The sequence below is a fragment of the Hemitrygon akajei genome, chromosome 1, assembly GCF_048418815.1.
Source record: "Hemitrygon akajei chromosome 1, sHemAka1.3, whole genome shotgun sequence".
In the NCBI taxonomy this organism is placed as follows: Eukaryota; Metazoa; Chordata; class Chondrichthyes; order Myliobatiformes; family Dasyatidae; genus Hemitrygon; species Hemitrygon akajei.
The window spans coordinates 50,533,645-50,548,064 of NC_133124.1; the positions used below are offsets into that span (position 1 = coordinate 50,533,645).

Genomic DNA, 14,420 nt, shown 5'->3' on the forward strand with positions numbered 1-14,420 from the left:
TCGCGGCATGTGATGACGTCACATCCGGTTTCGCAGCATCTTGTCGGAAAATACCGGTTTGGAGAAACAGGAAGGAGGGGGCTCACATGTGCGAGATCGGCGCAAGAAAAGTTGTCTTCTACGCATTAGAAACATAGTGAAGCAACGCCTTTTCACCATACGTTAATGTGGAAGAGTGAACAGTAAATGGTTAATCATACTGCGGTCCAGTTTTCATTGACAACGGTTTATCTCGGTGTTTAGTTCAGCGTTCCCTTACACCTGAGCGAGAACACTACACAAGGCTTACTGAGAAAGTAAGGAGGCATGGGATCCAAGGGGAAATTCCTTTGTGGATCCAGAACTGGCTTGCCCACAGAAGGCAGAGTGGTTGTAGATGGGTCATATTCTGCATGGAGGTTGGTCACCAGTGTAGTGCCTCAGGGATCTGTTCTGGGACCCCTAATCTTTGTGATTTTTATAAATGACCTGGATGAGGAAGTGGAGGGATGGGTTAGTAAGTTTGCTGATGACACAAAGGTTAGAGGCGCTGTGGATAGTGTGGAGGGCTGTCAGAGGTTACAGTGGGTCATTGATAGGATGCAAAACTGGGCTAAGAAGTGGCAGATGGAGTTCAACCCAGATAAGTGTGAAGTGGTTCATTTTGGTAGGTCAAATATGATGGCAGAATATGGTATTAATGGTTATACTCTTGGCAGTGTGGAGGATCAGAGAGATCTCGGGGTCCAAGTTCACAGGACGCTCAAAACAGCTGCGCAGGTTGACTCTGTGGTTAAGACGTATGGTGTATTGGCCTTCATCAATCGTGGAATTGAATTTTGGAGCCGCGAGGTAATGTTGCAGCTATATAGGACCCTGGTCAGACCCCACTTGGAGTACTGTGCTCAGTTCGGGTCGCCTCACTACAGGAAGGATGTGGAAGCCATAGAAAAGGTGAAGAGGAGATTTACAAGGATGTTGCCTGGATTGGGGAGCATGCCTTATGAGAATAGGTTGAGTGATCTTGGCCTTTTCTCCTTGGAGCGACAGAGGATGAGAGGTGACCTGATAGGAGACCATAGGAGTTCCACCAATAGCTTTTCCATTTCTCTCTCCTCGGAGTTCCCAAGAATACCTGCAATGATCATGTCATCTGCAGATATGAAGTAGGTGTCCAAACACTTCTATCTCCACTCATGGTCTACAAACAAATTATGCACAATTCTATCACTTGGCCCATATATTTCGTTACAATGGTATTCGAAATGTTCTTCTCAATGTTACGGAGTACCCACTCCTACTATCCCCTCAGGCAGCATGTTCCAGATTTCAGTCAGCCCCTGGTTAAAAATATTCTTCCTGTGTTTCCATACAAAAAAGAAAAAGGCATTCAGCTCATGAGTCTATGTCAGTTTTGAAAGCATTCCCACTGCCCTATAAATGGTTGTGTGTTCTATTCTCCCCATATTCCAAATGTCCAGATCCAAAAGGGTGCAGAGGAGATTTACATGGATGTTGCCTGGATTGGGGAGCATGCCTTATGAAAACAGGTTGAGTGAACTCGGCCTTTTCTCCTTGGAGCAACGGAGAATGAGGGGTGACCTGATAGAATTGTATAAGATGATGAGAAGCATTGAACATGTGGATAAGCAGAGCTAAAATGGTTGCTACAAGAGGACACAGGTTTAAGGTGCTGGGGATTAGGTACAGAGAAGATGTCAAGTTTTTTTACTCAGAGTGGTGAGTATGTGGAATGGGCTGCCGGCAATGGTGATGGAGGCAGATACGATAGGGTCTTTTAAGAGACTTTTGGATAGGTACAAGGAGCTTAGTAAAATAGAGGGCTATAGGTAAGTCTAGTAATTTCTAAGGTAGGGACATGTTCAGCACAACTTTGTGGGATGAAGGGCCTGTATTTGTGCTATAGGTTTTCCCTGTTTTCATGAAATAGGAGGGCAAACTAGCCAATAATAGAAAGTAGGATACCAAAACGTTTTTTCAGTTATATAAAGAGTAAATGGGAGGTGAGAGTTCATATTGGACCACTGGAAAATGATGCTGGTGAAGTAGTAATGGGGGATAAGAAATGGCAAATGAACTTAAATGGGTACTTTGCATCTGTTTTCTCTGTGGAAGACACTAGCAGGGTGCCAGAGGTCCATGAGAGTCAGGGACCAAGAGTGAGTGCCATTGCTTATAAAGGAAAAGGTGCTAGGCAAACTGAAAGGTCTTAAGGTGGGTAAGCCACCTGGACCAAATGGACTACATCCCAGAGTCCTGGGAGAGGCTGCTGAAGAGATAATGGATGCATTGGTTGTGATCTTTTGAGAATCATTAATGATTAAGTCAGTCAAAGTCAGCATGGTTTCTGCAAGGGAAATCTTGCCTGACAAATCTGTTAGAGTTCTTCAAGGAAGTACCAAGCAGAATGGACAAAGAAGAGGCAGTGGATGGCATTTTTGGATTTTCAAAAGGGATTGAGTAAGATACCACACACGAGGCTGCTTAATTAGATAAAATCCTATGATGTTACAGGAAAGATACTGACATGGATAGAGGAAAGGCTGACAGGCAGGAGGCAGTGAGTGGAAATAAAAGGGGCCTTTTCTGATTGGCTACCAGTGACAAGTGGTGTTCTTCAACAGCCAGTATTGGGGCCACTACTTTTCACATTGTTTGTCCTTGATTTGGATACTGGAATTGATGGCTTTGTGGCAAAGTTTGTAGATGATACAAAGGTAGGTGAAGGGGTAGGTAGTGCTAAGGAAGCGATGCGATTGCGGCAGGAATAAGACAAGTTGGAAGAATGTGCAAAAAAAAATGGCAAATGGAAAATAGTGTTGTGAAATTTAGGATAATGGATTTTGGTAGAAGGAACAATAGCGCAAACTATTATCTAAATGAGAAGATTCAAACATCACAGGTACTTAGGAGTCTTCGTGCAAGACTCCCAGAAGGTCAATTTACAGGTTGAGTCTGAGGTAAAGAAGGCAAATGCAATGTTAGCATTTATTTCAAGGGGAACAGAATATAAAAGCATGGAGATAATGCTGAGCCTTTATAAGACACCAGTCAGCTCGCACTTGGAGTATGGTCAACTGTTTTGGGATGTGTTGTCATTGGAGAGAGTCCCAAGGAGTTTCATGAGGACGATTCCGGGAATGAAGGGGTTAACATATGAGGCGCATGAAACCCCCTTTCTTCTCGGGTATCTCAGGAAATGGCTAGTTAGCCCTCGCTGGCAGTCTCCCAAGTCATCGCTGAGAAATCCACCACTTCCCAGCCTCGTATATCTCGGATACACACACTCCGGTCCTGCCAAATCCATAAGATTAGGATGTCTTGCCCACCAAGCCCCAGTTTGTGTGAATACGGTTTGATTTGCTGCCATTACACAGGAAATAACAGATCATTAATGGCATACAATTAAAAGGAGTACATTTATAAATATTAACTAAAGAGTTACTAGAGAAAACAAAACAAAAATGGCCCATTATAATTAAACAGTCAAATCTTCCAAAAGTCATATTCACCAATCCCCAGTAGACTCCCACACCTTGCTCCATTGAATCACTGTCCGATCCAGATAGAACCCTACAACCAGTTCTCTCCAGTGTCTTCTCTCCATCTCCTGCCAAACAAAGTCCCAAGACTCCCACCAGTGTCAAGCACAAAAAACCCCACTCCCCCAACCTTTTCTTCTGATTCGATGGCCCACATTCTTAAGCACCCCTCATCTCTGAGACTATGCCCTCCGATCCTAGATTCCCCAACATTCTCTCCCAATAGCCATCTTCAAATGTTTGCACAAATTAGGCATGTCATCTAAAACTGACTTCTGCACAGTAGAGTGGAATCTGACTGGTCGCATCACAACTGGTATAAAATCACTTGTGCCCAAGAACAGGTAGGCCTATAAATAAAGGTGGATACAGCCTTGATCACAGGAAAAAAGTGCTCCCCACCATTTAGCACATCTACAAAGAGTGCTGCCACAAAAAAACAGCATCCGACATCATGAATCCCCACCATCCAGGCTACGCTCTGTTCTCACTGCTACCATCGCAAAAGAGACTTAGGTCCCATACCACCAGGTTCAGGAATAGTTATTAACTCAACCATCAGGCTCCCTAACCAGCGTGGAAAACTATACTCATCACAACAATGTACTGATGACTGAACACAAACTATGGACTCACTTTCAAGAAGTCTACAACTCGTTCTTAATATTATTACTTACTAGTTTTCTTTTGTATTTTCCGCTTGTTCTTTTGCACTTTGGTTGCTTGTCAGCCTATTTTAGTTTTCCACTGATTCTACTGTATTTCTTTATCCTATTGTGAATGCCTGTGAGAAATGAGTCTCAGGGCAGTCTTTTGTATCATATATATATACTTTGATAATAAATTTACTTTGAACTTTGATGTTTGAGACAAGCCACTAACCAACTTACAAGTTAAGACTTATTCAATTCAGTCTGCAGCTGTATATATTGTCCCACCAGTATCTGGTGACAAATGATTCTAAAACTTAAAAGGATCAATCTGCTTATATTGGGTGAAGTGACAGAGAATTATGTGCTGGACATGAAGACTGGTGGGGTGGTCAGCGAGAACAGGAATCCTATCCCTGGTAGGGTGGTGAAAGGATGCAGTAAAGAGCAGCCATGCGTGAAATGGAAGAGATGCAGTTGAGGGCAGCGTTGATTGTGGAGGAAGGGAAGCCCCCTTCTTTGAAAACGGAGGACATCTCATTCATTCTAGAATGAAAAGCCTAATCCTGAGAGCCGATGTGACGAAGACAGAGGAACTGAGAGAAGGGTATGGCGTTTTTACAAAAAAGGGTGGGAAGAGATATAGTCCAGGTAGCTTCGAGAGTCCATGGGCTTATAATAGACATCAGTAGATAAGCTGTTTCCAGAGATAGAGTAAGATCGAGAAAGGGGAGGGAGGTGTCGGAAATGAACCAGGTACTTTCCACTTGGCATGATTAACTTATTATTTAATTATTTATGATTTTATATTGCTATATTTCTTCACTATTCTTGGTGTGGCTGTAATGAAACCCAATTTCCCTCGGGATCAATAAAGTATGTCTGTCTGTCAAATTTGAGGACCAGGTGGAAGTTGGAGGCAAAGTTGATGAAGTCAATGAACTCCACATGGGTGCAAGAAGCAGCACCAATGCAGTCGTCAATGTAGTGTAGGAAAAGAGGGGGAGTGACACCAGAGTAGGTTTGGAACATAGACTGCTCTATGTAGCTGACAGGCATAGCTGGTACCCATGCGAGTGCCCATGGATAGATGTTTTGTTCAAAGGAAGTGGGAGGAGCCAAAGGAGAAGTTATTAAGAGTGAGGACAAGTTCTGCTAGACAGTAGAGTGGTGGTGGAGGGGAACTGGTTGGGTCTGGTGTCCAAAAAGAAACAGAGCTTTTGAGGCCTTCCTTTTAGTGGGTGGGGGTGTATAGGGACTGGACATCCACGAAAATATGATGGGGGCCAGGGAACCTGAAATCATTGAAAAGATCCAGAGCACATGAAAACAAGCTGAAACAATGGGTCTACCTGGACAAGCGGGTTTGTGAATCTTGGCTAGGAGGTTGAAACGGGAGGTGCGGGAAATATGAAGTTGGTGGCAATGGGTGGAGATTCCCCAGAGACAATAAGGTCAGTGATGGTGTGGGAGACAATGGCTTGGTGCTCCTTAGTGGGATCCTGTTCAAGGGTAGGAGAAGGTGTCTGAGAGTTGTCACTGGGCCTCAGCAAGATAGAGGTCAGTCCATCAGACTACTACAGCACCTGCTTTATCTGTGGGTTTGATGGTGAGGTTAGGATTAGTGTGAAGGGAGTGGAGAGCAGTGTTTGGAAGGAGTGAGGTTGGAATTGGAGAAGGGAGTATTGAAGACTAGACAGTTGATGTCTCATTGGCAGTTGGCAATGAAAAGTTCCACAGCAGGCAGAAGACCAGGGTGCGATGTCCAGGAAGAGGAGGAGGGTTGAATTAGGGAGAAGGGGTCATCGGTGCAGGGTGAAGAGAGTAGGCTCAGAGATAGAGGCGACAGAAAAAAAGCTCAGCGTCATGGCGGGCGTGGAACTTGCTGAGGTGTGGGCACAGGGGGACAAAGGTGAGGACCTTACCGAGGTCAGAACGTTCTGCCTCAGAGAGGGAAGGTCAGAGGGAATGGTAAAGTCAGCACAGATGAGAGCTGAGATCGGAGGTTGGAAGGGGGTTGGTAGTGTCTGAGAAGGGAGGTTTGGGATGCTCAGGAATGGTGGGGTGAGAGGAATGTGAAGTCTCCAAACATCTAAGAGCTAGCGGTGGGACCCGAGAGAGACAACATTGCAGAATGGTGGTGGGGGAAGGGGAGACGGGGGTTCCAGCAGCAGTACTCACACCCTTCCTCACATTGGCAGCACTGCAATGGAAACAGCAGACAAACTGCAGGCAGTTTGAAACTCCTAGGAGTGTACATCTCACACAACCTCATGTTCCCAGAACATATTCTACATAATTAGGAAAACTCACAATACCTCGACTTTAAGAAGGCTGAAGAGAGCTGGACTATGTACATCTGTACTCATGTCATTCTACAGATATGCAGTAGCAAGCATATTAATATGCTTCATTGCATGGTACAGAAACTGCACTGTGGCAGACAGGAAGGGTCTACAATGGGTAGTTAAAACTCCCCAATGCATACCCAGCACCAGCCTACATGCCATCAAGGACATATGTACAGAAAGATGACCAAAAAGGACAAGTAACATCATGAAGGATCGAACCCACACCGTTCACGGACTGTTTGTCCAACTCCCATCAAGAAGGAGGCTACATTAGTAATCAAGCCAGGATCACCAGATTCAAAAACAGTTACTTTCCCCAAGCAGTAAGGCTGCTAAAACACTTCCACTCCCTCACACATCCACACTTCCCTACCATCACTACTTTATCATTTCCTGCCAGCCACTTATGTACAGACACTCCTATGCTGAGTGTCACTTAATTAATATCCAACCAAACTAGGTATATAAGCCACTAGACAATTGGGTGACCTGTTGGGGCACCCTTTGAGAGAAAGGTAGTGCAGTCTGATATGATGTGCTTTGGAAATTAAAGAAAAACTCAAGTTTATTAAAGAATTAAGACACGTAGCAAAACAAATATAGCTCCTCCTCGTTTAACGAAGGACACTTTTGATGACAACATTTCTGGTTGATCTGTCACCCTTCAAGAACACTCTAATGTTTTCATTTCTTTTTCCCTGGCTTAAAGCCACATACAGCTGACCATGCTGGAATACCGGTTTTTCCAGATAAATCAACACATTCTCCATGGTTTGGCCTTGCGCCTTATATATAGTCACAGCAAAGCATGACTGTATCAGGAACTGCCTCTGCTGAAGAGGGACATCTTCCCCTTCTGATAAATTGAGAGTAATTCCTGGGATCATGACAAGGTCATTATTGAACGCACCAATGTTTATGTTTGCTACGATGAGATTGTTGTGTAGTTCTTCCACCATCATTCACATTCCATTGCAAAGCCTTGGTGGATCCAAGTTCCTCATTGAAATAATGGGAGATCCCCTCTTCAATTCCAGTTTATGTGGCAGCAATCCAGAGAGTTCGACCGAATCGAGGAATTCTGTTGGAAAATGAGTGGCGTTAGCTTCTTCACTTACGGCATTGAAGGAACAGTATTCTTTCATGATTCCAGGGAAGCGTCTAATGCATGTGAAGTTTATTTTTCGCATCATTTCATTGAGGGGAACCAAGATAGAGTTCCTCGAGAACAGTTCTGCAGGATTGTCAAATGTTGGGCAGATGAAATCAATGCATTCTTCCATAGTTTTTGCTGGCAGAATCATATCTTCAGGTAATTCGATTTCGTTTTCACTTTTCTGAATCTTTTCCAATATTTTTATTAGTTACTTGCATAGACAAATATAAAATATATTATGATATTATGGAAACAGAAACAAGGTTGAAGTGCCCCATATCTATGTATAGTAAGTTAACCTTAATAGTGAAAAGGTATATTTTATTCTAATCTAAAGCAAAATCAAAATCCCATAAAAGCAAGAGAAAAAATAAACAGCTGCTTGGTTAAAAGAGAAAAAAATCTTGGACATAGTCGTAAATTCAAACGATTAGTAGCCATCATCATTGCTGAACAAGTCGAAGATTGTGAAAGTAGTTCCAAAGGTCCCCATAACATGGAAAAATCTTCTCTAGGTATAGAAATAGAACACCTAATCTTCTCTAGATTTAAACATGACATAACCATATAACAATTACAGCAGGGAAACAGGACATCTCAGCCCTTCTAGTCTGTGCCGAACGCTTACTCTCACAAATTAACATCAATCAACCAATGGGCATGAGTAGGTGGAATGGCATCTTTCCATTTAAGCAACAAAACTTCTGGCTAAAAGAGAAAGAAAAGCCAAAATATGCAAATCATTTGGCTTAAGAGTAAAATCATTTCCACCAACAATGTCAAACAAGGTAGTCAGAGGGTTGGGTTTAAAGTTTACTTTAAAAAGCTCCGAGAAAATTTGAAATACTACTTTCCAAAATTTATCAAGCCGTGGGCAGGACCAAAACATATGAATTAGAGAGGCCTCTTCGACATTACACCTATTACAGTATGGAGAAAAATCTGAGTAAAAACGAGAGAGCTTATCTTTAGTCATAAAGGCTCTATTTACCACTTTAAATTGTACAAGAGAGGGACGCACACATAATGAAAAGGTATGAACAAGTTTTAAAATTTCATTCCAAGTACTCTCATCAATTGAAATCTGGATGTCTTGTTCCCAGAGATTTTTAATTTTGTCTAATGGAATGTTTCTCATTGCCAACAACATACTATAAATATTAGAAATAGATCCATTATGAAAAGGTTTCAGAGTAAAAATTGTATCAACTAAATTCTTATCTGGACATTTAGGAAATGTATGAAGTTGAGAACACAAGAAGTCTCTAATTTGTAAATATCTAAAAAAAAGTGAGCTTTACAAACATTATATTTAGTAGATAGTTGATCAAATGAGGAGAGACTATCTCCAACAAACAGATCCTGAAAACATTTAATACCTAGTCTATTACACTCTTTAAAAACATCAGCCAAAGAAGGTTTAAAAAAATTTAGAAAACATGGGACTGGAGAGTGAAAAACCAAATATCCCTGAGAATTTTCTAAATTGTAACCAAATCATCAACAAATGTTTAACTACATAATTATCAGTTAAATTACTTAAGGATAGAGGAATTGAAGAAGAGAAATAATAGAAAACTTATTAACAGAATTAACTTCTGAAGAAACCCAAACTGGACAGTCATCACAATTAATATAACCAAAACTAAGGTAGCATATGTTGCCTGCCCAGCAGTAAAACCTAAAATTAGGTAGGGCTAATCTCCCATTTGTTTTAGTTTCTAAAGATGAACTTTGTTTAATCAGGGGGTTTTATTCTTCCATAAATAAGAAGATACAATCGAGTCCAAAGAGTCAAAAAAGGATTTAGGAATCATTTTTCTCAAACTTGTTTCCTCCAACATCCAATAAGAACTCAGAATATCATCCTTCTCCCTCACTCAATCACATGCTTCTCTTCAATTGAAACTTGATAAAGCTTCTCCATATGTAGGATAGTTTTATGCATGAATTCTCCACATCAGCATCACTTCCATGTTTCACAACTGGTAGAAGCTGACGGAAATCGCCACAGCAAATGGTTAAAATACCCCCGAAGGCCTCATTCTTGCCACATACATCACAAAGAGTCCGGTCCACTGCTTCGAAGCTCTCCCTCCTGATCATGGGGCACTCATCCCAGACAATAAGCCTCGCACTTTGAAGTAAATTTGCAGCGTTGGTGTTTTTAAATCAATGTTACAAAGGGCATTTTCATTGACTTTGAGGGGTATTTTGAATCTTGAATGCGCTGTCCTACCATCAGGTATCAATGTTGCTGCAATACCTGATGATGCTACAGCAATAGCAACACCTCCATCTCCCCTAACTTTAGCGAGGATCAAGTTGATGATAAATGTCTTGCCCATTCCGCTTGGTGCATCAATGAAAATCATTTACGAGAAATTCCTTTCCAAGCAGTTGCACACATATTCATATACTTCTCTTTGCTCATTATTTAGTAGGGGCTCCTTCTGTGAAACATTTCTGCTGTTCGTCTCTGTTGTATTGCAGTTCACGCAACAGTTCCAGATTGCCAGTACTTTGAGTAATTGTACTGTTTTTTGGTGTTGACAAGTTATATTCCTCAAGTGTTTTGCCCAGGTTCTCAAGTTTCTCTTGGAAATACAGAACAGCTTGTCCACGATGCCTTTCATCGATCATGATATTAGGATCATTGATAGTTCTCCTCTCCATTTGTAAGAAATCTTCAGACATTGTATTCTTGAACCGGTTCCATAATTGCTGTGGATTGTTGATTTCAGTGTGAGCAAGACAACGAACAAATCTCTCATTGCTCTAGGCATTCTTGTTCTCTCTGCTTCTTCCATAGTTTGCTACCAATGATCGTCAGCTTGCAACAATCCTCTCTTTCTGCAAACGTCTTTGAATGATGGTAGGATATCTCCATGTGCTCTCAATAATTCGAAAGATACTGGTCCCTCTATGTGATGAAGAAGTCGTCTCAAATAGTAGAGGTCACCACTTCGTGGAGAAATGGTATACACTCGACCCAGAACATTTGCTTTAAAAATCCCAGAGCACTCCTCCGCTCTTTTCCCCATTCTCCTTCTTTCCCATCTCTTATTAGTCCAAGTATGGAATCTGGGAATATCCGGATAGTACAGGGTTCTTGCAAATGGATTGCGAGTGCAAAGATCCATGAATTCCGCTGAAGTGGTTCTTGCCATATCATTATCCAGTTGCACAGCAACATCATCTCGAAAGAATACTTGATGCTGTTGGGGAAGGTGCACTTGAAGGCGAACAACGGCTGGTTCCCTCTCGTGAATTGGAAATCCAAGTATTGATCCAACAGCTTCAGAGGGCCCGATATATCTGCCTGTCAAATACTGTGATTTCTGTGATCATTTCAAAAACTGCCCAATCACTCAAAAGTGGAAGCGGCTCTGTGAGCATCGTGAAACGCTGCTGAGGCTGGCCGTAAGCATGCGTCTTGGCGTCACATCCCGATTTCAATGATGGCGGATCTGCTCTCGAGTGAAAACGGGGCAGTTAATTTTGGCGAATGAACTATTTTGTACAAATATATAACCCTGAATTTTGCCTGCATTCTGTAAGTTAGCGCATTTTAAGTCGATTTGGCCAAAAATAGTGCCGCTACAATGCACCGTTTGCGCTAATTGTAGGGAAATGTATGGCATGCACTTTGATAGAAGGAATAAAGGAGCAGACTATTTTCCAAATAGGGAGAAAATCCAGAAATCAGAGGTGCAAAGGAACTTGGAACTCCTCAAGCAGGGTTCCCTTAAGGTTAATGAGGGGTGATCTTATTGAAACCTATCGAATGGTGAAAGGCATTGATAGAGTGGATGTGACAAGGATATATCATAAAGTGGGAGAGTCAAAGACCAGAGGACATAGCCTCAAAATAAAAGGGCTGATGAGGAGCAATTTCTTTCACTAGAGTGGTGAATCTGTGGAAATTCATTGCCCAATGCAGCTGTGGAGTCCAAGTGTTTATGTATAGGATACAGGGAGAAGGCACGAGTTTGGGGCTGAGAGGAAAACTGGATCAGCCATGATGAAATGGCAGAGAAGATTCGATGGGCCAATTGGCCTAATCCTGCTCCTGTATTTCTGGTTTTAACTTGTCAGTTAAGTCTGGGGTCAGGAAGGCAAATGCAACGTTAGCATTCATTTCGAGAGGACAACAATACAAAAGCCAAGATGCAATGCCTCTCCTCCATCAGTTATATGAAAGATCCATGAAAGGACCTCACAATTTTGCTTTTTTCCCCCCCATTTTCTAAAATATTTATTACAAGTCATTTTTTCTGTGCACTACACTGCTTCTGCCAAACAAATTTCATGACCTATGTCAGTGATAATTGAGATTGGATTTATTGAATATACCCAAAATAAAATGAATCTCAGGGTTGCATATATGGACTTTGATAATAAATTTACTTTGAACTCTAAATTAAACACACTAATCTCCAGAATTTCTGGACATACAATGAGAAAACTACATTGTCAGATTTTGTGAATAAAGCATGGAGTCACTTCATGTGCTTAATGAAAGGCACAGCCCTTGCTTCCATTATGAACAAATCAAAAACAGTCACCTTACACTGATGTCAGACACCATCTCCTAAACTGAGCACAACTCAATGATACTGTTTTTGAATTATGTAGAACTGTTTCTATAATGAACAATATGTGTCATCTGTCACCCATTACATTACCCTACCACATCAATAATAGCACTTAACTGTATGACATCACTGTACATGACAAATAGTGTCCATATTTGTGTGCCTTTGTCCTGTGGATCCAGATCAGAATTCTAGAAGGATACTTCAGGTACACAAACAATTCAATTGCTCTTAACAATTAGAATTTTAATATATCAGTAATTCAGCACACAATCTATGCCATGATTATATTTTCAGCATTATATATGATAGCAAAATATATAATGATTACACATTTCTTGACAAATCTATTAACAATTATATTGCACCATTTTTATGCTACACTTGCAAACCTTACATAATGAAGAGCTAAATGTTTTTTCCCCCAAAATGATCAACCCATTGCCTTATTTGAATGCCTCTTAGCAGCTCCAGTGTGGATGGATAATTTCCAAGGACTACAATAAACTTGTTCATTTTGTCCCTGAAGAAGTCAAAAATTTTGAAGAACAGATGGAACTCAAATTCCTCTCCTTGCAGAAAGTGTAACACCAAACATCAGTCTATCAGGTTCTTGAATTCTGTGCTTTTATAGTTGCACATACCAATACACAATTTGCAGTGAACATATATCCAAACAAGAGCATCAAGCTTACAAACACCATTCAGGAGTATAACCTTCTACTTCAAACATCCAGCACTTTGGTACGAGGCTCAGTAGTTCTGGAGGAATTCATGGACACATGAAAATACAAAAGGGAATGTCATCTATAAAATACATGTTACAATCCATACTTAACTGCCCTTACAAGTGGAGTTTTCTGCTAATACTATTTGAAAAAAAAAATTCTGCTTTAAGTCAACTCTGAGCGTTCTTACCTGAACAAAGCTGCTCAATCTTTGTATAGTTTAGACACACAGTATCATTAATCCAAGCCATGATGTCATGCCGGCTCATATTCTCACTGGTTACTGATGTTGAATAAACATTAACAGCCATTCCCCAGCTGGAAAATACAAATGAAATAAATTTTAAAACATATTTGGTCTGTTATCAGTATTCAAAATACAGGTTTCCCCCGCTAGCCGAAGGTAGAGCATTCCTATGAAACGGTTTGTAAGCTGGAATGTTGTAAAGTGAATAAGCAATTACCATTTATTAATATGGGAAACATTTGTTAGCGTTCCCAGACCCAAAACCTACAAAATCATGCCAAATAACACATAAAACCTAAAATAACAGTAACATATAGTAAAAGCAGGAATTATATGATAAATACACAGCCTAAATAAAGTAGAAATATTTTTCTGCAATCATTGCAGAACTGTAGCGTGGCGAAAATCTCACTACATATCGGAAGCAGTCTCTCCAGTAACCTTTAAGCTATGAAGCTGCCAAATCATACCAAATAACAAAAATACACAGCCTATATAAAGTAGAAGTAAAGTACAGTGTAGTTTCACTTAGCAAAATCGGGAAAACAGCGAGCATACTGATGATGGTGCGTTAGTCTGAGTCGTCGGAGGTTGGGGTGCTCGGCAATTTTTTTCCCAATAAATTGCCGTTTCATCACAGTGGAACACTTGCTTATACGAATAACCACCTTCTGTAATTATTTTCTTCAGTTCTGCTGGGAACTTCTCCGCAGCTTCAGTATCAGCTGAAGCACTCTCTCCAGTAAACTTTAAGCTATGAAGCTGCCCTCGCCTCAGAAACCGATCAAACCACCCATGATTACCTTTAAGTTCCACTTTTGCAACACTGTCATCACCATCATCCAGTGCCTTCTGTTTCAGCTTATTAAAAAGACTGACTGATTTCTCCTTAAGTATAAGATAACTTAACGAAACACCACACTTTGTACACCCATCAATCTACTCAGGCAATAGACTTTCCATTTTATCTATTATTGGATGCCGGCTAAGAGAGACCATTTTGCTATGAGCAGAACCAACAGTAACATCGGCAGCTTTCAAGATTATTTCGCTCTGCGTATAAATACTGTAGTGCGAATGGTGGACGCAGGCAAGTTCAACATGCGGACACTGTCTTTACTTCATTCACCACGATCGAAGTGTAAAAC

General features: G+C 41.1%; 1 protein-coding gene across 4 annotated transcripts in view; it reads right to left on the reverse strand.

Annotated features, from left to right (window-relative positions):
• The window catches only part of mapre2 (microtubule-associated protein, RP/EB family, member 2), a 73,486-nt gene that overhangs the window by 25,091 nt on the left and 33,975 nt on the right, over window positions 1-14,420 (reverse strand). For all 4 annotated transcript variants that reach the window (XM_073042830.1, XM_073042838.1, XM_073042849.1 and 1 more), the window contains exon 2: window positions 13,216-13,343. In XM_073042830.1, coding sequence (XP_072898931.1) covers window positions 13,216-13,336 — 121 coding nt within the window. In that variant the 5' untranslated portion in view covers window positions 13,337-13,343. The remainder of the gene's footprint in view (window positions 1-13,215; window positions 13,344-14,420) is intronic.